Source organism: Drosophila elegans, unplaced genomic scaffold (genome assembly GCF_018152505.1).
Source record: "Drosophila elegans isolate 14027-0461.03 unplaced genomic scaffold, ASM1815250v1 contig_183, whole genome shotgun sequence".
NCBI lineage: Eukaryota > Metazoa > Arthropoda > Insecta > Diptera > Drosophilidae > Drosophila > Drosophila elegans.
This window is the reverse complement of record NW_024545550.1, coordinates 6,214,979-6,237,234: the sequence shown is the minus strand read 5'-3', so window position 1 is coordinate 6,237,234 and position 22,256 is coordinate 6,214,979. Positions and strand designations below refer to the sequence as shown.

General features: G+C 40.7%; 8 protein-coding genes across 8 annotated transcripts; 5 read left to right on the top strand and 3 right to left on the bottom strand.

The window, feature by feature from the left end:
- Positions 1-4,354: 4,354 nt before the first annotated feature.
- LOC108143304 (G protein alpha q subunit-like) lies at positions 4,355-6,376 on the top strand. Its single transcript, XM_017267618.2, has 8 exons — positions 4,355-4,717; positions 4,812-4,996; positions 5,051-5,205; positions 5,276-5,404; positions 5,642-5,771; positions 5,833-5,986; positions 6,110-6,217; positions 6,294-6,376. The coding sequence occupies exons 1-8, from the start codon at positions 4,600-4,602 to the stop codon at positions 6,374-6,376; spliced, it is 1,062 nt and encodes a 353-aa protein (XP_017123107.1). The 5' UTR covers positions 4,355-4,599.
- A 682-nt stretch (positions 6,377-7,058) lies between these two features.
- LOC108143534 (G protein alpha q subunit-like) lies at positions 7,059-10,128 on the top strand. The gene is made up of 9 exons (XM_017268030.2): positions 7,059-7,314; positions 8,047-8,276; positions 8,346-8,530; positions 8,589-8,743; positions 8,946-9,074; positions 9,158-9,287; positions 9,352-9,505; positions 9,675-9,782; positions 9,861-10,128. The coding sequence occupies exons 2-9, from the start codon at positions 8,150-8,152 to the stop codon at positions 9,941-9,943; spliced, it is 1,071 nt and encodes a 356-aa protein (XP_017123519.1). The 5' UTR covers positions 7,059-7,314; positions 8,047-8,149; the 3' UTR covers positions 9,944-10,128.
- On the bottom strand, positions 10,050-13,688 carry LOC108143532 (muskelin). The gene is made up of 10 exons (XM_017268028.2): positions 13,324-13,688; positions 13,017-13,229; positions 12,607-12,949; positions 12,395-12,533; positions 11,739-12,340; positions 11,467-11,685; positions 11,093-11,412; positions 10,884-11,040; positions 10,691-10,820; positions 10,050-10,626 (listed from the first exon to the last, which is right to left on the bottom strand). The coding sequence occupies exons 1-10, from the start codon at positions 13,524-13,526 to the stop codon at positions 10,382-10,384; spliced, it is 2,571 nt and encodes an 856-aa protein (XP_017123517.1). The 5' UTR covers positions 13,527-13,688; the 3' UTR covers positions 10,050-10,381.
- Positions 13,689-14,032: 344 nt separating this feature from the next.
- On the top strand, positions 14,033-14,822 carry LOC108143290. The gene is given in 3 exon segments (XM_017267605.1): positions 14,033-14,128; positions 14,181-14,339; positions 14,391-14,822. Coding segments are annotated over 3 exon segments (657 nt in total). The 5' UTR covers positions 14,033-14,062.
- Positions 14,823-14,981: 159 nt separating this feature from the next.
- LOC108143452 (transcription elongation factor SPT4) lies at positions 14,982-15,638 on the top strand. The gene is made up of 3 exons (XM_017267883.2): positions 14,982-15,137; positions 15,198-15,360; positions 15,427-15,638. Exons 1-3 carry the CDS (start codon positions 15,069-15,071, stop codon positions 15,543-15,545), a joined length of 351 nt encoding a protein of 116 aa, XP_017123372.1. The 5' UTR covers positions 14,982-15,068; the 3' UTR covers positions 15,546-15,638.
- LOC108143451 (mevalonate kinase) lies at positions 15,555-16,834 on the bottom strand. Its single transcript, XM_017267882.2, has one exon. It carries the CDS (start codon positions 16,816-16,818, stop codon positions 15,646-15,648), a length of 1,173 nt encoding a protein of 390 aa, XP_017123371.1. The 5' UTR covers positions 16,819-16,834; the 3' UTR covers positions 15,555-15,645.
- Positions 16,835-16,947: 113 nt separating this feature from the next.
- LOC108143453 (bolA-like protein 2) lies at positions 16,948-17,546 on the bottom strand. The gene has a single exon (XM_017267884.1). The coding sequence runs from the start codon at positions 17,471-17,473 to the stop codon at positions 17,213-17,215; it is 261 nt and encodes an 86-aa protein (XP_017123373.1). The 5' UTR covers positions 17,474-17,546; the 3' UTR covers positions 16,948-17,212.
- A 668-nt stretch (positions 17,547-18,214) lies between these two features.
- On the top strand, positions 18,215-22,211 carry LOC108143448 (chromatin-remodeling complex ATPase chain Iswi). The gene is made up of 7 exons (XM_017267879.2): positions 18,215-18,324; positions 18,430-18,579; positions 18,642-18,853; positions 18,914-19,168; positions 19,231-21,343; positions 21,409-21,569; positions 21,632-22,211. Exons 2-7 carry the CDS (start codon positions 18,532-18,534, stop codon positions 21,915-21,917), a joined length of 3,075 nt encoding a protein of 1,024 aa, XP_017123368.1. The 5' UTR covers positions 18,215-18,324; positions 18,430-18,531; the 3' UTR covers positions 21,918-22,211.
- Positions 22,212-22,256: the final 45 nt, after the last annotated feature.

Below are 22,256 nucleotides of genomic sequence, written 5' to 3'. Positions count from 1 at the left end.
TTTTTATTAAGCTAAACCGTAAATATTGATACTATTGTTTACCGGAATATTTAACTATACATGCAAACAGATAATATAATAATTCATAAACGCATATGTAACAATTAATAAATTGAATAATTTGTATTGCGGCAGCCCCATTCATTGTAAATTACGATTCGTATTAATACCATGAAAACAAAAAGAGAAACCGAGAAACGCGAAACGAAGCGAAAAGTTAGGATATGAATCTGTAAGAAAAACGCCATTTACATGGAGCATCCATTTAAATAATAACACATGTTTGTAAAAATGTCGATAACCACCACCCATGCAAAAACAGCAGAATCCATGCAACTTATTGATATTTAATCAGACATCAGGTCAAATTCAATCAAATGCGATATACCACTGGTCGAGAAACATAACTATCAGAAGGGAAAGTTTTGCTCTCACGTACTTTTGTTGCCATCAAAATTTCAGTCGAAACGAATTGTTATCAAATATAGCTTGATTTTCGTACTTTTTACATTAACTTTGTTAGTTGTTTGCTTATTTTATAGATCTTAATGTATGCAACAATGGACACACTTTGCGGCTGTCCAGTCGATCGAGCCTGCCAAGTGCGTCCAGTGTTTTGTTTTTGTTTTTATAATTTTAGTTTAATTTAATATACAAGGATAACTAAATGAGACGCACATAAATAGAAAAAAAACAAACCCATCAACAACAAATTATTTATGTAAAAATCCAAATAAAACAATTCTACTCTACGCATATGTGGAAAAAAAAAATATAAAATGAAAAAAAAATTGAAACGTACATATATGTAAAATAAATATGAAGCAAAATGTTTTTCATAATTTATTACACTTATTTTGTTCAACTCGTCAGTTGAAGTTGAAGTTGAAGTTTAGTTTAGTCGGGGCCACAGAAGAACACTTCGGCGAGACTTTTAGCAAAGGAAAAGACCCATGGGAGTGGAGAATTGAGAATCCTATAAACAAAATAAAAAATAAAAAACCAATACGCATCTTAGTTTAAGTACGATTCAACAGTGTGTTGTATAAAGCTTTAATCCTCGTAACCACATCTAGTAAAAATAAAGTAATTAAACCATTTTTATGATTAACCAATGGATTAGCTTTTAAAAAGCTTCAATAAGTCAATGTGTATTTTAAAAGATGTAGCAGAGCCCAGAGAGCCAATGAGTTTTGAGACCCGATCGGCATGGATATGGAAACGGTTTAGGTTCTTGATGCGAATATCAATTCACAGCCCATTTGGCTTGGCATCCAATTTGGTAGCTCCGATTTCGGATGGGCCCCATCCGTATTGTATATCCACGGCATTATATACATTCACACACTGACATATATATAGTTTTCCGTCCAATGAATTGCATCAGCAGCGAGCAGACAAAGTCTCCCATTTATTTTGATCTTGTTTCCGGTTTTGTTCTTGCGGAAATTCCATTTTAAAATACAAACATGTTTCGGCGGTTTCAATGCTAGACATTTCCGTTTTTGCAGCCACATACACACACTCACACACTTAGGTCGATTTCGTATTTATTTCCTAGCATTTTGTGCCTTTCCACTATCAAGAATCACATAAAGTATATAGAACAGGCTCCAGAAGCAGTTGGAGTGCTTTGGAAATTGATTAACCGCTGTTCCACAGGGTTTTACAAACATAAAACATTAACCCACAACTGCAGTCTGTTCAGAACCCCAAACAATTAAATTATCAGCATGTGTGTATTGCCAGATTGTTGTGTTTTGGGTTGAAAAGATTGGTTCCTTATTTAAATGATTCGCACCGATAGTCAGACAGTTGTATGTAAATATTTGGCAAATTACTCGGGAAGGGGAATTCGAAAACTTCCCGAGATATACCACATAATCGAGCATATGTATGTAACTATACATTAAACTCAATAAGAAACTATAATAAAATGAGAATTTGATATAAATCATTAATGTATGTATTTTGTATTTTTATATACAATTTATAATTTTGATTACACTTACAATTGTTACGATTAATAACTAAAATTATATGATAAAACCAATATAATACAGATGAATCTACTAGATATGTATTTCCAATATAGAGAAAGCAAGTACATAATACACAAATCCGATGATTGCTAAAGGAATTTCAAAATATTGTAAGGAACTTAAGATTAAACAAAGTAAACAAAGAAATTTTCTAAGCAACAAACAAACTCAACCAGAACTGCAAGCAAAAGGGACAACAATTTAAATGGGAAATTTATGTATTTGTGTAAATCTAAAGCGGAACGAAGGATGTAATATGATCCTTGGGGCCTGATACTCGATAAGTATGGCCACCATTTTCAGATTGATGAAAACCATTTAGGCGTGGAATTCGGTGGCTAGTTTTTACTTTAACTATGTATGTAAATGAAAGAATGACCACATTCCACATAAGAAAGCTTGAAAAGCAAAGTACTATTGAACAAGAATCCCAAATAGTAATGAAAATCTCCCTCAATGTTGAACAAAAAAACAACATTCTCGATCCGATAACGAGAATGATCAACCGAATGTTTCGGTTTCCCCCAATACCCTATAAACTCAGAATCGGGATAAGCAGTAAGAAATATTAGTTGTGAGTTCGGCATGTGGCATTTGATCGGTCGATATTAGGGAGTAATATTCGAGTCGCCGCGTTTCTCTATTGCGCACCTAAGCATAATACATACGTGTAAATCAGAAGCTAATGGACCCACTGGATCCACTGGAACTGCATGCTTAGCCTAGGATTAAAGCAAAAACCACACAGAACCCCAAAACGGAGACAGTCCAACATGTCCATGGGCCGACTATTGATAACTGTAGCATTTGAATTGATTGATATTGGACGGACGGGGTTTTCCTGGGTGTCTATACATTTGTCATACAAATCATATTGAAGACGGAGATTGTATGCGTGGCAATTGTAACTAAACAAATTTTTTAGATAATTAAAAGTATCTATGTACACCTTAATATTAATGAAAAAACCAATATAATATAAATAAAAGTATATTGAAAAGAAAATTCACGAGGTGTTTTATTTGAAGGTCCTTATTACAAAAATTTAGCTAACAGCACTTTTTACTGGCGATTGGGTGGTGTTTTGAATTGGCTGGTGGATTGTATTGAATTCTCATTGGAAATCTGAGAGCGGAACTTGGCCTCGTTTATTTTCGATTACATTTTGTAACGTGATCAGCATGCACTGCCCGAAAATGCTGCGTATAACCGTATGGTAAGATATTTGGTATAGGATATATAGTCAATTTAAGTGATTCTCCCGAAATCTTAAGAAGCCATCATAATACGCAAAAAAATACAGCGAGTTTATAGGATATACTCCTCTGATCGGCAAGATTTCTTTAACAAAAAATCGTAAATTAATGTCAATGAATGTTTTCAGGCACCAGAAAAGATGTTCTTATTTTTCATGGTACACCTTAAGTTTACCAAAGCTAGTATAAGAGGGAAAGTTGCCTAAAATAAAAGAGTGTAAATTGCCCAAGAACACCATTTTTGAAGCTCTGTTTTTCAAGAACACTTTTCCAAAACCCAAGAATTATCAAATTTGATCCATTTGTTATATAATTAAAGGAACACACGTCTGGTGATATACTTTATCGGAAATATCTCCTTCACTTCGTTACAAACTTCTGACCGAAATTACCTCGCAAGGGCTATCAAAATCTCAAATTTTCCTTGGGAGGCGGGTTCTCTATGGAATTTCCAAGGGAACAATAAAAATATGAGTGCTCAAACTTTGTGCGTTCTCTTAAATAGCAGGAGTGGTATATAATTCTCAGCTTTGCCCAGCTGTTAAAGGCAAACTGGCCGTCAGTTTTCGGAAATACTTGGCAGCTGGCGGATGTGAATTTGAGCTTGCGTTGTGTTGCTCTATTAATTGAGAAAGTTTCGGATGAAAGCGATAAAACCGATCAAACTAGGATAAGAGCTAGTCATTTGAATGTTATAGTTGATCGAAGGATCTGAAAGTGACAAACGCAAAGCAAAAAAAAGCTCCTTCTAAAACTATATCTCTAATAAGACTGATAATTCGGTAAAAACTTTTAATGTCTTTGGGCTAAGCTAAACGGTTGATAAAAATATTGCCTAATTTGTATGTTTCTTGTTCGATATTTCGATTGTGGTACGGTTTAAATTCAAATTGGCAGTCAAAATTGAATGCCACTTCCGGGCACATTCCAAAACCATAAAACCATACAAATTTAGCAAAGTGTAAAAAGTATAAGTTGTACTTATCAACAAATTAAAAAAAAAAGTGTCAAGGGAATTAGCCATATGGTTAAGAACTCATTCCCTTTAGTGTTCTTAAATGAAAAGTATAAGTTGGTTTAATCTTTGAGAGAAGTGAGAATTTAAGTTGAAGATTTAAATGAAAACATCGTCTTCTTGTAGGAACAACTGGATCAATCAATATGGTTCTGATTCGTTAGTGATCAATGTCTTCTGAAACTAGCACTAGTAAAAGTTAAAGAGATCCAGAAAAGATCAGAAGAGCAAGTAAATAGCTTGTATTTTTTGTACAAGAAACAGTGAGTCCATAAATCCGGTAAGCATGAACTGCTGTGAATCGATGGAGTCCAAGAATCGAAAGCGCATCAATGATGAAATCGAAAGGCAGTTGCGCCTGGACCAGAGAAATGCAAACCGCGAGCTTAAACTGTTGCTACTGGGTAAGTAAAACATCACACAAGGACAATTGCCGGCTAATTGCAGTCCATTAACGATATTAATATCTTAAATTGGTTTATAATCTCATACCTAAAGGCACGGCCGAGTCCGGCAAATCAACATTTTTCAAACAAATGCGTATTATCTACGGCAATGGCTTTTCGGAAGAAAAGAAGCGTGAGTACATCAAGCTGGTATTCCAGAACATATTTATGGCCATGCAGTCAATGATCAAGGCCATGGACAAGCTGGAAATTTCCTATGGTCAAAAAGAAAACGGCGTAAGTTAATTTTGGATTTTCAAGTACATTTATACTCCATCGAATGATCAACAGGAACTGGCCGATCTTGTGATGAGCATCCATTACGAGAAGGTTGAAGTGTTTGAGGATCCGTACGTGAGTGCCATTAAAACACTTTGGGGCGATGCTGGCATCCAGGAGTGCTACGATCGTCGCAGGGAATATCAGCTAACTGATTCGGCCAAATAGTGAGTTATTGGTTGTAAACTCAACCAGCTTATTTGTTTCAAAATATTGTATATAATTTACAAAATGTAGCTACTTAAGCGACATAGCTCGAATTGAGCAAGATGATTATTTGCCAACCGAACAGGATATTCTGCGTGCTCGAGTGCCGACAACAAACATTCATGAGTATCCATTCGAATTGGATGGGTTTGTGATCAGGTATCTATTAAAAATATAGAAAAATAATATCACTGTTACACAACTGCACATTTATTATCTAAACTTAAAAAAAGTATACTTACATAATAGTTTTCTGTGGGCTAAATCCGAACAGGCCAAACTATTTCACCACTTCAGCGTTTTAAAATGGTTAAAACATTTTAATAACAAAAATTACTTTCCTTGTTATTATGGTTAAAAATGATTATAATCAATATGTTTTCACTTAATAATTAGAATGGTTGACGTAGCAGGACAACGATCCGAAAGAAGAAAATGGATTCATTGCTTTTCGAACGTGACATCAGTTATATTTTTGGCAGCGCTATCGGAATACGATCAAGTCTTGTTTGAATCTGAAAGTGTTGTATGGTTCAAGATTTTCGTTCTATTGTTTTCAAATAAATAACCAAATGCAATTTTTTTAGAATCGAATGATGGAGTCTAAGGCTTTATTTCGAACGATAATAACATGCCAATGGTTTCAAAACTCGTCACATATTCTTTTTCTGAACAAAACAGACTTGTTGGAGGAGAAAATAATGTCCTCGCATTTGGCGGACTATTTTCCTGAATACGACGGTAAGTCATTCGAATTGTTATTCACATAGAGTACATATGTATGCCTTAAAATTACAAATTTAATCTGTAAATTTTGTTCTAAGTTTATTATGAATATCATTTGGTTTTGCTTTTGTTGAACAGGTCCACAGCAAGATGCAGAAGCGGCTCAAGAATTCATATTGGAAATGTATCAAGGATTAAATCCAGATTGTTGTAAACAAATCTATCCTCATTTTACATGTGCTACCGGTAAGCTCATTATTTTGGACAGATACAATAAAAATATTTTGCAAACCATATAATCAAATCTACATATTTTGTTTAGATACGGAAAATATTAGGTTCGTTTTTGCGGCTGTTAAGGACACCATACTGCAATTGCTCCTTAAGGATAATAATTTGCTATAAAATGCTTTTAGATCTAATTTTTTTATGAGTTTAATGCACTTTGTATTTATTTAGAATTAATTATTAAAAATAATTTTAATTAAAAGTATCTGTACACTTTAATGTTAATAAAAACTAGACTTTTATAGTTATTCTGTTACTTGAAGTTTTGAATTAAACAAAATCTTTATAAGTCCCAATAATGTTAGGGACTAAACTGACTTGCTTTGCGCATTATTCAATTTGACCCTATAAATTTGATTGTGTGTGTACTTAGATGCTTTGACATTGATGTTTCTTAAATTCTTGACTCAACTCATATCAGCACAGTGGTTTTCTATTCAAAATTTCGCGTATAATGGCATTACAAACATTTTTTCAAGTCAGATCCATTTAAATTAGGCTTTCAATCGCACATTTTATTATCATTCTACGCAATATTAATTTTCCCTCACAGTTATTTTTTTTTAGGGAGTTAGATATTAAGACATCTAAAACATTTTTGGAATGTCAAAAGCTTACGGACCATACCATCTCGCGAATAGATGTTTCTCTGTGGCAATTGGGTACAAGGAAACCTGAGAAGTTGCTTTAACAGAATACTAAATCTGACTGTTCAAAGGCTCTCAAAAAAAAGAAGGAAAGTGACTTCCGCTTCGTAAGATAATTTCAACTAAGCGCAACCGACAGTTTTCGAAAAATCTCGGCAGCGTACGGACGTAATTTGAGCTTGCGTTATAGCGCTATTAGTCTGAAAAAGGGTTGACAAAAGAATAAAACGATGAAACTAAAAAAAATCAAAAATCAAAAATTCTCTCCAAATTTTGGTTAAACGCTGAGTCTAAAAGTGCAAAAAAAGCTATTAAAAGCAAGAAAACTTCATTAGAAAATCCAAAACAACTGTGCAAAATATATAATGTTAATGCTGAACTAAAAAAATAAACAGATTGTGTGAAAACGTGAGTCACTTTTATTTATTATTTTGTTTTATTCAATGCACAGTGGGCCAGAATGCCCAATATGTATAGTTGCTTATAAATAATTCGAATTCATATATCAATGGTGTTGTCGGTCAGGTACTATTTTTGTGGTGTGGTATGTAATAAAAACACTAATCCTAAGCAGTGGAATATGAAAACATTTCATTTTTATTTAATTTCAATCAGACTGTAAGCGGATTAGCCACGTAACAAGAGAAGCAAACACATCAGGAGTCCGGCGCACCCGCACTTTATCGTAAAAAATAAATATGTAGAGAAAAACCCAAAAAAAATTTTTTAAACCAATCTGAAGTAATTTATCGCATGTGACAAATGATCCAAAGTTTAGGCATCTACAGACCGAAATATCTCATAAGAGGAGTGTACAAACATACACTTATATGCCACTGATGATTTCATAACTTATGAAAAAAATTTGCTTTACAATAAAAAAATATTTTATTTTTTAGTGATTGGCCTAATTAATCTATATTAAAAATATGTAAAGCAAATTTTTGATGCAGGAGGATTACATATATCATTATCTTAAAATGGATTGACTATTTTATTATAGGCTTCTGTAGTTAAATATTTAAATATTTTTTAACCTAGCAGGAACCAAACTTATATTCATGGTTTATTTAAAAAAAGGGCCTTAGATCCATAGTTTCACAATCCTAGAACCAAAATCAAAGCTTCGACTTTTTGCAGAGGTAACTCTTAGCCTTCGAGTCATAGCTAAAATTAAAGAGATTCGGGATAGTGAACGAGCAAAAAGGATTATTTTTCTACAAGGAACAGCGGGACCATAAAAATGGTTAACTTGAACTGCCGTATGACGGAGGAGGCCAGAGAACAAAGGCGCATCAATGATGAAATTGAAAGGCAGTTGCGCATGGACAAGAGAAATTCGCGCCGTGAGCTTAAACTTTTGATACTGGGTAAGTGGAACAAAGCACACTTTGATTGCATGACTGATATATATATATTTTAATTCTATATGGTTTCAGGACCGGGCGAGTCCGGCAAGTCAACATTCATCAAGCAGATGCGTATCATCCATGCCAAAGGCTTCTCACCCAATGAAGTACGTGGGTATATAAAGCTGGTTTACCAGAACATCTTCATGGCCATGCAGTCCATGATCAAGGCCATGGACAAGCTGGATATTTCCTATGCTCACGAAGATCATATCGTAAGTGTTTCAAGCATATATTTATGGTTTGTACTCAAGGTAATTGAATGACCTGCAGAAACTGGCCGATCTGGTAATGAGCATCCCTTATGAGAAGGTTGAAACGTTTGAGGATCCGTACGTGAGTGCCATTAAAAGGCTTTGGGGCGATGCTGGCATCCAGAAGTGCTACGATCGTCGTAGTGAATACCAGCTGACTGATTCAACTGAATAGTGAGTTGTTTTTTTAAATTACTTTATTTGAAAGAGTTATCTTGTCGGAAAAAGGTACAATTAAGCATTTTTTGATGAGGTAAAAATCACATTTTGGTACAACAAAATATTCATATTTAACTCTTTTGGTTTGAAAACTATTAAGCGTATATCTTTAGTTCCAGTTAGTTCATTAAAAGTGATTTTATTTATCTTATTTTAGCTTTTTGAACGACATAGCTCGAATTGAAAATGTTTCTTACTTGCCAACCGAGCAGGATATTCTTCGTGTCCGAGTGGCGACAGTAGAAATTCTTGAGTATCAGTTCAATTTGGATGGCTTAATGATAAGGTATGGTACCTAAAATATAGAGCGATAAATTATACATTATTATTATATTTTTTATAATAGTATCTTTTTCTCCTAACAAACAGAATGTATGACGTCGCAGGACAGCGATCGCAGAGAAATAAGTGGATTCATTGTTTTTCGGATGTGACATCAATTATATTTCTAGCAGCGCTATCGGAATTCGATCAAATGCTTGCTGAAGATGATAGTGTTGTATGGTTACACAAGCCTTAAAAACAAATGATTCCAAAATAATAACCCACACATTTATTTTCAGAATCGAATGAAGGAATCAAAAGCTTTGTTTGACACGATAGTTAAATACAAATGGTTCCTAAAAACGCCAGTTATTCTTTTCCTAAACAAGAAGGACTTGTTCGAGCAGAAAATAATGACTAAGGATTTGGTGGACTATTTTCCTGAATACGATGGTAATTCTTTTAAATTGTATTATATATAATATATATATATATATATATAATATATATATATATATATATATATATATATATATATATATATATATATATATATATATTATATATATATTTATATTTATTGTATTTGCCACACTTATTTGAAACATTTTTATTTTGCTAGGTCCAAAGAAAGACGCAATTGCGGCCAGAAGTTTCATACTGGAAATGTTTGAAAGTGTAAAAATTGATGAAGATGAAAAAATTTATTCTCATTTTACCTGTGCTACAAGTAAGTGTATTTGTCAGGCCCGAAAGTATTTGTGTGATTTTCAATCAATTTAACGCTTTGTCCTTTATTTATTTTTAGATAAGGAAAATATAAGTTTTGTGTTTGCTGCCGTCAAGGACACAATTGTGCAAATGCACCTAAGCGATATAAATTTGGACTAATAATAATAATAATGAATAATTGATTTTTGGTTCCCAGTTAGTGTTAGTGAAAAATCCACAAGTCCACAAAACATTTTTAAAAGTATGTTGAAGACGTTTCCCATGGTTCGACGTTACAAAACTGTTATTTATTTCAAACTTATGATTTACATATACAAACGATTAAAATTAACACGTTTCACAAACTGTACCTATTTTGTCTTAGCGCAATAACTCCAAAAATCACCCTGCCTGCAGCCGGGGCTTCAGTACAAATTAACTATCACAATGAATTCATATTTCTGTCATGCTTTGCATTTGCCATAGAACCTAATATGGGCGAACAAGCGAACTAAACATCACATTGATCAACAGTTAAAAACGAAACTCTCACGCACTTAATCAGCTAAATATAATCTTGGATCGGGGCTCTATTAAATCGTTTTGGCACTTGGGCGTTCACATGACCACAAAGTCGCTGAGGTTGCGTTCTGGTTGGACCATGCTCGCTGGCATCAGTTGTACCAGTTTGTTAAACAAGAAAGCTCGTTTATTCTTCAGCTCGGGAGTGCACTCGGTGCGTGCTCTTTTGGTGCACGATGAGGAGCTGGGACTGGAGGCGGTCTCCGAGATGCCGGACGAGATCAGGCTTTCGTTCGACTCCAGCGAAAGATTCTCGGTGGCGGGGCCATCAACCACTTCGTCTGCAAAGATAAACGCTCAGACCTATTGACAAATGAAAATGTATGCAAAAAAAAAAAACGAAACCTCTTATTTTGGCCGACACATCGGGATCTGTTTCGAGATCTTCACCATCAGCGCATAGTGCTGGTGTGGTACACTCTCTTTCAAGGCTACCGTCATGGTTTTTAAAGAGCAGAGAAGCCAGTTTGTGGAACTAAAATTAAAGTAAAAGGACGTAACCACCTGCAGGAGTAAATATAGGGAGTAGAGAACATACGTTATTCAATTGCTCCGCATCGTTATGATCAATCACAGCGGCTATATGATGACGCAAATACTGCATCGCCTTCAAGGGATCCTGGCGCGTCATCTCCTCATAGCGCATTTTGCGCACCAAAAACCGACAGTGCTTCAGGATCTCCTCTCGTTTTGGTCTGTAATACAATCATTTTAGCATCTGATACTTTCATTAAAACGTGTACTTACTTTTCTAAGCGCAGTAGCCAAAAATCATCAAGTCTTAGTTGCTGTTGCTGGCAGATTCCAGGATTTCCCCCAAACAAATAATGAGTATTGGCCAGATCATCGTACACCAACTGGTGGGCATAGCGTGGACAGGGCTCTAGTGCTCCGTCCCCCTTGCTGGCACCCAAAATGTTCATCCTGCTAATGGAGTTCGCATCCTGACCACTGTGGCGGCAGTAATATATCCTAGACCACTTGTGATTGCGCAGGGAGTAGACCCAAAAGGAGTTCGATGCATCAACGTGTTGTATATCACGACGATCCTTAACCTTACTCAAGCTCTAGAAATATACGAATTAGTGAAGGACTCTGGAATGGCATCTTACAGGGCATACAGAAAATATATATATCTCATCGCGTTCACAATCGATGGTGGCTCGCAAAGTATACCCAGATGAGGGTTCAAATTTGGCTTCGTTGCCAGCGGTGGTTCCATGATGAGGTTGCTCTTTGTTGAGCACGGATATAGCCTGGGTGTCCACGTCGTAGCTGAGGAACTCGTCCAGATCCTCCTTGCCTCGTTGTCCGCCATAAATATAGAGTTTTCGATGTTTCTAATAAAAAATTAAGATGAACCCCGAATCTTTGTAAATTGAATCAAACCTACATTATGAAAAACCATGCAATGTGTGATCCTGGACTTAATGGACAATACATCTGCCATCGATGCGCTGGCGTGGTGGCAATCCACAAGTATCTGTGCCCAGGTGTTCGTTGCTATGTGATACGAAAACAGCCCCGAATACTCGGGCTCTATCGCTCCCGTGGCGTTGACACTGCGAGGCGTTAGTATTTTGCCTCCAAAAACGTAAATGGTACGCTTATCGGCATCCATGCACATCTGGTGATCGTAAACCAGCTGGGGGCCACCCACTTGGCTGGTGTCATCGCATATCTGCATCCAATTGCCAGCTCTCGTATCGTACAGGTAAAAGTCACTCTTGATATAGTCCGAGGTTCGTATCGAGTTGTCCAGGTAACGACCAAGCATGAACACATTTTCGCTGATTGGATCAAAGACCATTTTGTGGCAGGATCGCGGTGTGGGTCCATTGGAAAGCTCTGACCTCTCGCACAGCAGTGACCATTGATCATCATCGATGTTGAATACCCAAAGGTCACTCAAATCCTGATAACCATCCCAGCCGCCGTAGAGATATATCAGTCGCTTTTTGGCATCCACCACCAGCTGATGACCGCCGCGATTGCCTGAACGATTCGATGTTTAGATGATGATTGCTATTTCGAGTGCGAAATACTAACCAGGCTTCATGTCGCTCTCGGTGTGCTTCATGTGCCAGCTGTGCTTGTAGTCCTGCTTGTAGAGATACTCATCCATCAGACCCTCGTCAATGCACTCGACTATAAACCTTTCAGCCTTCTCAAAGTCTCCCTGCAAAACCTGTGTAGAGGAGAACAACGATTTTTTATTACCGGTAAACCATTAAGGTTGAAGATTCAGATTCCCTGCTTACCAGACACTTGTGCAGTTCGCTGATCAGCGGGTGCTCCAGTTGGACATTCGTCTGCTCCTGGAGCGCCCCGAAGGCACTCATGTAGCCCTGCTGGCGGAAGTGCTTAAGGCACAACTTGATGATTTCCACCTCGCGCAGCGAGTTGTAGCTCTTCATGCGGGCACTGGTGTACATCGGGTCGTCCTGGCCGTGCAGCTCGACGTACCAGATGCTGAAGTTGAAGGACGGACCCCAGGAGAGCAATGGCACGATCTTGAGGTACAGTATTGGCAGGTTCTCCGCGCCGTCTTCGGTGAGGCAGCGCAGGTTGAATACTTCCGGTACGTTGTCGTTTTTCAGACCACTTTAGTAAATACAAATGCTCTAGTTTCGTCAGGATTATGCTCTACACAGATCTGTGATTAACCTACCCTTCAAGCAACAAAACCATGTGCTCATCCTCCAAGCCCCCGTAAACGCGGAACTTCTTGATATTACACACATGCGACTTCTCGAACTTGCCAAACTTGATTTTTTTCACAATGGCGGGACGGCGAAGCTTTAAGGTGAGAAATTGCGGCGGACTGTTGGTGTAGGCGGACCACCTGGAAGTTTGATCGTTGGGGCAGTCCACGAGGACGTTTCTGCAAATCGAATGGAATGGAACTTATAAAGATGCGCATTTCACAATTACGAAATCCCGGGCATCCATTTTTGTTCTCTTAGGGGGAAACTTACTCGGGCAGATAGTTGGGCGAGTAGCTGGAGTAACGGTAAATCTCAAAGTTCAGGCGCTCGGAGAGGGAAAATGGCTTCTGGGCGTTGCTTTGGGTGCTCGTATTCGTCCCGGAGGCTGGATTTAGGGCGGCACCAAACGATGACGGCGCCAACGATCCGTGCGAGCTGTTGTCCGTGGGACTGGAAGTCGAGGAGGAGGACATGGCTGATGGATGTGCGGGGCAATGTTCCAATGATCCTTGCGGTTTAACGGAGTGTGAATGCCGGCCAAAGAGCAATCTTATTGCGGTTGTTACTTTTGCTACTTGTCCGCCTTTTCGGTGTTCTTCTTTTTCCGCACCCACAACAACCGCGTAACAGCTGATTACCAGGGGCGCATGCGGGCTTTTGTTAGAGGGGCACATCTTAGGGGTTTTAAAAAGTTTGTTTATATAGATGTTTAAATAAATAAATAAGCAAAATAAATAAAGTTAATATATATGTATATGCACAGTCTTCAGTATAGTTCTGGTCGCTATGTGGGAAAAATAAGTTTGTTTTCGTTTGAAAGGGGAAAACAAAAAGCTCCCGCCACTGCCTGTTTGTATTCGATATCTGTCTGTTATAGTCTGTTATCGGTTATTGTTTTCAAAATTGCTCACGCGTAAAATTACGACTTTTAATAAAAATTAAGTAATTAAAATGTATTTAGTCTTTAGTTTGGGTCGATTTGGAAGACTCATTTTCATTTGCGCCCAAGATGGGAAAGTGTATTGATGTTGCGCATATATATTTGGGCGTTTTATTATGCCTAGCGCACACAGTCGTACGTTTTTAAACCCTAATACTGCCCAGCCTTAACAATTTGTTTGTTTTAGTCCTTTTCCAACGAAGCCTATTACAAAATCAAGAAAAGTGAATGCTTAGCTAATAAGGACTATTTTAGCAATGTTTCGTGTGTTTTAAAGCCAATAAGCTGGACTAGATCAGTTTTGAACATGGATTGTGACATAAATGATATTTTAACGGATATTAAAGTAAGTATATGCACTATTCGAATATACTTATTCCATTTTGAATGTTTTTAGATGACCGTAGATGTTTTCTACAAGGACTCTTCATATTTATACAAACCATTTCTCCTCAAAATTAAGATTGACATATGTCAACTGCTAAAGAGGAAAACCCAACAGAACTTTTTGGAAAAATTCGCTATTAACCATATTTTAGCGTTGACCAATGTTAACCACAGCTGCCCACTTACGGTAAGTTTTAGAGTCACTGAGAACCCTTTTTTAATAAACCATTTTTTTTAGGGTCACTTGTTTGCGCGTGATTTCCATTTGGATTTGGTGTCCTTGCCTGCACTGCCTCAGCTTGATTACAAAATTGCATTTAATTTTTCAGGTGCTAAGCCGGAGAAACATTTGGGTGTGGTTTTAATCTTTTTCGAAGTGGTCGAAGATTATCACAAAAACAGAAGGACAAAACCACAGGCAAAGTCGATTGTTTCTGTTTGAAAAGCATATAGAAACTTTAAGATTTTATCTGAACTTGTAAATCTGTTTGTTTCACAAAGTATACGTATAGTTACTTCTTTAGTTTGCACATAAGTCCTTTTTGAAAATTTTGTCGGCTGTGCCCGATAATAATCGATAACATTTCGGGTAAAAACATACCGACCACACGGTCACTCTAATTTTTGTGTCGTGGCTTGGTTTTGCACTAAATTTTGTAGTTTTAAAACAATTTATTTATAAATAACTATGGCCTTTGACGCGATACCCAAGGATCTGCGAGGCCTTCGCGCCTGCCTTGTTTGCTCCCTGGTAAAAGTAAGTTATTTCTTACCGGTGATCCGGCACTTTTTAATCGGACCCATTTTCCGCCTTCAGAGTTTTGATCAATTTGAGACTGATGGCTGCGAAAACTGCGAAGAGTTCCTGCGGATGAAGAACAACAAGGACAATGTGTACGATCATACAAGCAACAACTTTGACGGAATCATTGCATTAACCACGCCAACCGACTCCTGGGTGGCGAAGTGGCAGCGATTGGGTAAGGTCTTCATAAGTAGGATTCCACATGGCTCCCCCCACTAAATTTGATTTAAATTGCCTTTAGCCCGCTTCACCCGTGGCATCTACGCCATCTCCGTGTCCGGAACTCTGCCGCAGTCCACTTTACGGGACATGAAGAACCGTGGTATTGTCTACAAAACCCGAGATAGAAGCCAGCGCTAAGCCACCGCATTGCAGTAAAAAATACATGTATAAATCTTTATTTTTAAGTTATAACAAAAACCACGAATACATACAGTAGCAATACAAAACCGAGATCGCATCAGTCATCCAGTGAACTAACGCGCAATCCCTCACCACCGGCAGTCGTCACATGAACACCGAATCCCGCCGATTCCAGTTCCTCCTTGAGCTTCCAGTAGACCTCGTTGCACTCGTAGTTCTCAGGCAGCAGAACGATCACATAGCCACCGGCACCGGCGCCCGTCAGTTTCGAGAAGAAGCCCCGCTTAAATGCGATGGTGAAGATCTGCTCCAGCTTGGGATGCGACACTCCTATGGCCTTAAGCAGATCGTTGTTGATTTGGAATAGGCGCTCCAGCTTCTCGAACTTGGCGCTGTCGTCCTGGGCATTGCCAAAGCTCTCGTAGAGCGGAACGGCGGCAGTGACCAGCTCCTCGCAAGCCTGCCAAATGGCCTCTATGAGCTGCGGGAAAGCCTCGCCCAGATGACGCACCTTGGCTACAATGTCCGCGGTGCTGCGACTCACACGACTGTCCACCAGCAGGATGTTCAGCGGCTTTTGAATGTGCAGCGACTGGAAGCCCTGACCCTTGACATACCGCAGCATTCCTCCATATGTGCACACTGTGTTGTCTAGACCCGAGGGAGTGCCGTGATTAACCCGCTCCGATTCGAAGGCCCAGGTGGAGATCAAAGCCTGGTTTTCCTCCATCAAGTAGCTGTCTCTATCAAAGTGTCCGGCCAAAATGAGAAAACTCGTGGCTAAGGCGGCACCAAAAGAGGCGGAACTTCCCAAACCGGCGCCCACGTTCAACTGGCTGTCTACCTGCACCTGGAAACCGGTTTGTAGTGTCATTTTCGGATCGCCTGGCGCGGAGAGTACAGCGCCGGCCAGCAGATAGTAGATGGAGACAAAGGCCCGCTGGGTGTGCTGCTTGGGTGCACCGCCTCCAGAGCGTTCCAGCTGTTTGGATACCTCGGCCCGGACTGCCTCTAGTAGCTTGGCTGTGCTGTCTGAAGGATACTTGCTCCTGAAGTCGGCCAGAAAGTCATTAAACTCCGGCAACTGGATCTCCAGGGTGCAGTTGAGTGCCTCCAACTGAAAGCTTGCTACCTGGCTGGTCTCCAATTGGCGGAATCTTAGTGTGGTGCCCAATCCCACAACGGCGGCGAGTGCAGGGCGATGGTAGACGACTGCGTGCTCCCCATGGAGGATGACCTTGCCCGGAGAATGGACCTGGAACTTAAGCATCGTTGTTTATTGTTGATCGCGGTGATCTCTGTTGTGTATTCCAAAGTTATTGCTTTATCGGTTAATCAGTTTTTTTTCTTGAATTGTTATGCTAATGCCTTTGGCCTCTCGCGAGTACTTAAACTTTAATAGGTGTTTGTTTTATGTAACGTATGCATTTAGCGGATCATTTGCGTTGTTTATTTGGTAACTCCACAAAGCTGAGTGCCGATTCCTGTGCTTTCCCTTTCACTTTCTTTGTTCGACTGGCGTTTTTTCGGGTTTTCGTTTCTTTGATCGCGTCGTCACACGCTAAAGCTCAACTACAAACGAACGAACAACAGGTTATTGCGGCTTGTGATTGTTGTTGTATGTATATCTGATGGTGTTTGTGTTATTGTAGTTTTTGGTGTTACTATTGGGCTTTCACTTTCTCCCACTCTTCGGGCGTGTACGATTTCTGTGAGAATGCATGGATTTCTTTCAGTTCTTCGGCCAGCGTCGAATTGACTAATCTATGTTTTTGCAACAGGGTTTTGCCGTTAAAGGCTGATGTCACGATGATTGCGCTGAATTTGCCGCCACAACCGTCCGATTCGTCCGTCACACTCACGTAGTCCGCCTGCAATTCCTTTTTAAGCTTGTCTTCGAGGTATTTAGAATTGTATTTACTCATTTTGGATGGATTTTTTAAACAAAACGAGGTGCTTAGCTTGGGCAGTGTGGACGTTTTGGGGTTCGGCTAAATTGTTGTTGCTTGGATGCCGGTAATTGGTATTTTCTTAGTACCAATGCTAGGTCTGACTATTGTAGCTTGCAATGCTATTATAAATACTATTTAAATTTTCAAAAACTTCCATGTTTCGATCCAATTTATCGACCTAACACCTATAGTTTTAAAAACAGAACAACATGGTCACTGATCACTAATGGATCCAATAATCAGTGATGAAGTTTGTTCTGCTGAACGCTTATGATACATTCCACCGCCGTAGAAATATCAGCTTGGAACCTATCGGTATTGAGTTGTTTCGCGCCAAAAACAGCTGACTGTGCTTATCAAAACCAATTTGAATAGACAAATGTACGTACGAATACATTTTTGTATTTTTAAGAGAGACAAAGAGGATATTTTTTTTTTTTACAGGTGAAAGCAAAATCTGGACCAGTGAGGCCACAAAAATTTTCTTTTCGCTGAGCATCAAAATCAAAAATCCTCTTTTGGTGACCATGACGGAAGAATTTTTGTATCATGATCAGTGATCATACGCGATGTCCACTTAACTTAACATCACTAATTTAACTTAAATTAACTAAGCAGAATATCAGTTTTCCAAATAAAAACAACGGAAAATAGCTTGTGCTGCCACTCTTTATAAAGTTAGCTATCACTGCCACACCAAAACTATCGATAGCTAATCGATATTTAGCCGCCTGCTTCTCTGACGCAGCCAACTTCGCGCATTCATCGTACACTCTTGCGATAGCACGCGCAGTTTTCCCACCATTCATTAAAAAAAATCGCATGTAATTATTTACTTTTTGTTAAAGCAAAACTTGATTTGTTTTGTGTAATTTGTACTTTAACTTGTTCTGAACTCGTTACTAACTATTGGGGCTTACGGTTTTCAGTACGAATTCGAGGACGGACGAAAGCATCACGCCACATTGTCCAGTGCAAAAATTGTGGAAAAACTGAATCCTACTTGAGAGGCAGACACCGGCATTGCAAATATGTCCAAAACGGAAACCGCCGCCGTGGAGGCAACGGAGGAGAACTCGGTAAGTCAAACTAGGGAGGATTGCCACCGAGAAGTCTGTACATATGCCGCGGTCTCTTACAGAATGAGACAACTTCGGATGCGGCCACCAGTTCATCCGGCGAAAAGGAGGCCGAGTTCGACAACAAAATCGAGGCGGATCGCAGCAGGCGCTTCGATTTCCTGCTAAAGCAAACGGAGATCTTCACCCATTTCATGACCAACAGCGCAAAGAGTCCCACAAAGCCCAAGGGCAGGCCCAAGAAGATTAAGGACAAGGAAAAGGATGTGGCCGAGTGAGTAATGCTCGTCAAAACCCACCTCCTTTTACTCATTACTTCTTTTGTCAAAATTAGCCATCGGCACCGCAAAACGGAGCAGGAGGAGGATGAGGAGCTCCTCGCGGAGGACTCGGCCACCAAAGAGATCTTTCGCTTCGATGCCTCACCCGCCTATATTAAAGGGGGTGAGATGCGTGACTATCAGGTCCGCGGTCTCAACTGGATGATTTCGCTGTACGAGAATGGCATTAACGGAATTTTGGCCGATGAAATGGGTCTGGGCAAGACCCTTCAGACTATTTCCCTCCTAGGCTACCTCAAGCATTTCAAGTGGGTTGCTGCAGCTATTATTGCCTTTAAGAATACTACTTATTTTTTAAATTTTCCTGCAGAAACCAAGCTGGCCCCCACATCGTCATCGTGCCCAAGTCTACGCTGCAGAATTGGGTGAATGAGTTCAAGAAGTGGTGTCCCTCGCTAAGAGCCGTCTGCCTGATTGGTGACCAGGACACGCGCAACACTTTCATTCGGGATGTGCTCATGCCGGGAGAGTGGGATGTTTGCGTCACCTCCTACGAAATGTGTATCCGTGAAAAGTCGGTTTTCAAGAAGTTCAACTGGCGATATCTGGTCATCGACGAGGCCCATCGCATTAAGAACGAGAAATCAAAGCTGTCGGAGATCCTTCGTGAATTCAAGACCGCCAACCGCCTGCTCATCACGGGTACTCCATTGCAGAATAATCTCCACGAGCTGTGGGCTCTTCTCAATTTCCTGCTGCCTGATGTTTTCAACTCGTCGGAGGACTTTGACGAGTGGTTCAACACAAACACTTGCCTGGGTGACGATGCACTGATCACGCGTTTGCACGCCGTTCTGAAGCCTTTCCTGCTGCGTCGACTCAAGGCCGAAGTGGAAAAGCGCCTGAAGCCCAAGAAGGAGATGAAGATATTTGTTGGTCTGTCCAAGATGCAACGTGACTGGTACACGAAGGTGCTGCTCAAAGACATCGATGTTGTGAATGGCGCCGGCAAGGTGGAGAAGATGCGACTGCAGAACATCCTCATGCAGCTGCGCAAGTGCACCAACCACCCGTATCTGTTCGATGGCGCCGAGCCAGGACCACCGTACACCACGGACACCCATTTGGTGTATAACTCCGGCAAGATGGCCATTCTGGACAAGCTGCTGCCCAAGCTACAGGAGCAGGGGTCGCGTGTGCTGATCTTCTCACAGATGACGAGAATGCTGGACATCCTGGAGGATTACTGCCACTGGCGCAACTACAACTACTGTCGCCTGGACGGCCAAACGCCACACGAAGACCGTAACCGGCAGATCCAGGAGTTCAATATGGACAACAGCGCCAAGTTCCTCTTCATGTTGTCCACTCGAGCAGGCGGTTTGGGTATCAACTTAGCCACCGCTGATGTGGTCATCATCTACGACTCGGACTGGAATCCCCAGATGGATTTGCAGGCTATGGATCGTGCTCATCGCATTGGTCAAAAGAAGCAAGTACGAGTTTTCCGCCTGATCACCGAAAGCACCGTGGAGGAGAAGATCGTGGAGAGGGCCGAGGTGAAGCTGCGCCTCGACAAGATGGTCATTCAGGGTGGTCGATTGGTCGACAACCGCTCTCAGTTGAACAAGGATGAAATGCTTAACATTATCCGTTTCGGAGCTAACCAAGTTTTCAGTTCGAAGGAGACCGACATTACAGACGAGGACATAGACGTCATCCTGGAGCGTGGCGAGGCCAAGACGGCCGAACAGAACGCAACGCTGGACAGTCTGGGCGAGAGTTCGCTGCGCACCTTCACAATGGACACAAACGGCGAGGCAGGCACTTCCTCCGTCTACCAATTCGAGGGCGAGGATTGGCGCGAGAAGCAGAAACTCAACGCCCTGGGTAACTGGATTGAACCGCCGAAGCGTGAGCGCAAGGCCAACTATGCCGTAGATGCCTATTTCCGAGAGGCGCTTCGCGTTTCGGAGCCCAAGGCGCCGAAGGCTCCCCGCCCACCCAAGCAGCCCATCGTCCAGGACTTCCAGTTCTTCCCGCCCCGTCTTTTTGAGCTGCTCGACCAGGAGATCTACTACTTCCGCAAGACCGTCGGCTACAAGGTGCCCAAGAACACGGAGTTGGGATCGGAGGCAACCAAGGTGCAGCGGGAGGAGCAACGCAAGATCGATGAAGCGGAGCCGCTCACCGAGGAAGAGATCCAGGAGAAGGAGAACCTGCTCTCGCAAGGCTTCACTGCCTGGACCAAGCGCGACTTCAATCAGTTTATCAAGGCCAACGAGAAGTACGGTCGGGATGACATCGACAACATTGCAAAGGACGTGGAGGGCAAAACACCGGAGGAGGTTATCGAGTACAATGCTGTGTTCTGGGAGCGTTGCACTGAGTTGCAGGACATTGAGCGAATTATGGGACAGATTGAGCGTGGAGAGGGCAAGATTCAACGGCGACTTTCAATTAAGAAGGCTTTGGATCAAAAGGTTGGTTTTTATTTAATTACCATAATATCAATTCCTTTATTTATTGGCTATTCTTCCCCTTAAAGATGTCGCGTTATCGCGCTCCCTTCCATCAGCTGCGTTTACAATATGGCAATAACAAGGGCAAGAATTACACAGAAATCGAAGATCGTTTCCTAGTTTGCATGCTGCACAAGTTGGGCTTTGACAAGGAGAATGTCTACGAGGAGCTGAGAGCGGCCATAAGGTAAGGACAAATCTTGATTAACAGAAAGAACTATCCCATTTATACTTTCAATGCTCCCACAGAGCTTCTCCCCAGTTCCGTTTCGACTGGTTCATCAAGTCTCGAACAGCGCTGGAGCTGCAGCGTCGTTGCAACACATTGATCACTCTCATCGAGCGTGAGAACATCGAACTGGAGGAGAAGGAGCGCGCCGAGAAGAAGAAAAAGGCACCCAAGGGCAGCGGATCCGCGGGCAGTGGAAGTGCCAGCTCCAATACTCCAGCGCCCGCACCGCAACCGAAGGCCAATCAAAAGCGGAAGAGCGAGGTGGTGGCCACCAGTTCCAACTCGAAAAAGAAGAAGAAGTAGAGGGATACCCATTGACATGAGATTCGGCTCCGCACTCAGCATTAGGCAGTTACATAGTTAAGACAAGCGATTACTTAAACATATTTCACTCGACATAGATACCTAGTTAATAGTTCACATCGGAAGCGATTGGCCCCCATCAGCCCTCAGAATATCTTTCCAACACACACACACACCCCCGCCTACACATCCACTTATCTTATTATTATTATATTGCGTGCCGCTGTATTCTATTCCAAGTAATTGTACTTTGTTCTAAGTTTTTAATCATTATATTAATATATTGCAACTCAATCCATGATGATTTTACAACCGTTTGCAAAGATGGATCCCCGAAAG

Excerpts from the sequence above, each read along its gene's own strand:
- LOC108143304 (XM_017267618.2), top strand. The coding sequence starts at position 4,600 with ATGAACTGCTGTGAATCGATGGAGTCCAAGAATCGAAAGCGCATCAAT. Across the intron at positions 5,772-5,832 it reads TGTTTGAATCTGAAAGTGTT|AATCGAATGATGGAGTCTAA; the intron begins GTATGGTTCAAG and ends CAATTTTTTTAG. Across the intron at positions 5,987-6,109 it reads CTATTTTCCTGAATACGACG|GTCCACAGCAAGATGCAGAA; the intron begins GTAAGTCATTCG and ends TTTGTTGAACAG.
- LOC108143534 (XM_017268030.2), top strand. The coding sequence starts at position 8,150 with ATGGTTAACTTGAACTGCCGTATGACGGAGGAGGCCAGAGAACAAAGG. Across the intron at positions 8,277-8,345 it reads GCTTAAACTTTTGATACTGG|GACCGGGCGAGTCCGGCAAG; the intron begins GTAAGTGGAACA and ends ATATGGTTTCAG. Across the intron at positions 9,506-9,674 it reads CTATTTTCCTGAATACGATG|GTCCAAAGAAAGACGCAATT; the intron begins GTAATTCTTTTA and ends TTATTTTGCTAG.
- LOC108143532 (XM_017268028.2), bottom strand. The coding sequence starts at position 13,526 with ATGTCCTCCTCCTCGACTTCCAGTCCCACGGACAACAGCTCGCACGGA. Across the intron at positions 11,686-11,738 it reads ATTGCATGGTTTTTCATAAT|AAACATCGAAAACTCTATAT; the intron begins GTAGGTTTGATT and ends ATTTTTTATTAG. Across the intron at positions 11,041-11,092 it reads TGGCTACTGCGCTTAGAAAA|ACCAAAACGAGAGGAGATCC; the intron begins GTAAGTACACGT and ends ATTGTATTACAG.
- LOC108143452 (XM_017267883.2), top strand. The coding sequence starts at position 15,069 with ATGGCCTTTGACGCGATACCCAAGGATCTGCGAGGCCTTCGCGCCTGC. Across the intron at positions 15,138-15,197 it reads TTGTTTGCTCCCTGGTAAAA|AGTTTTGATCAATTTGAGAC; the intron begins GTAAGTTATTTC and ends TTCCGCCTTCAG. Across the intron at positions 15,361-15,426 it reads GGCGAAGTGGCAGCGATTGG|CCCGCTTCACCCGTGGCATC; the intron begins GTAAGGTCTTCA and ends AATTGCCTTTAG.
- LOC108143451 (XM_017267882.2), bottom strand. The coding sequence starts at position 16,818 with ATGCTTAAGTTCCAGGTCCATTCTCCGGGCAAGGTCATCCTCCATGGG.
- LOC108143453 (XM_017267884.1), bottom strand. The coding sequence starts at position 17,473 with ATGAGTAAATACAATTCTAAATACCTCGAAGACAAGCTTAAAAAGGAA.
- LOC108143448 (XM_017267879.2), top strand. The coding sequence starts at position 18,532 with ATGTCCAAAACGGAAACCGCCGCCGTGGAGGCAACGGAGGAGAACTCG. Across the intron at positions 18,854-18,913 it reads AAGGAAAAGGATGTGGCCGA|CCATCGGCACCGCAAAACGG; the intron begins GTGAGTAATGCT and ends TGTCAAAATTAG. Across the intron at positions 19,169-19,230 it reads GGCTACCTCAAGCATTTCAA|AAACCAAGCTGGCCCCCACA; the intron begins GTGGGTTGCTGC and ends ATTTTCCTGCAG.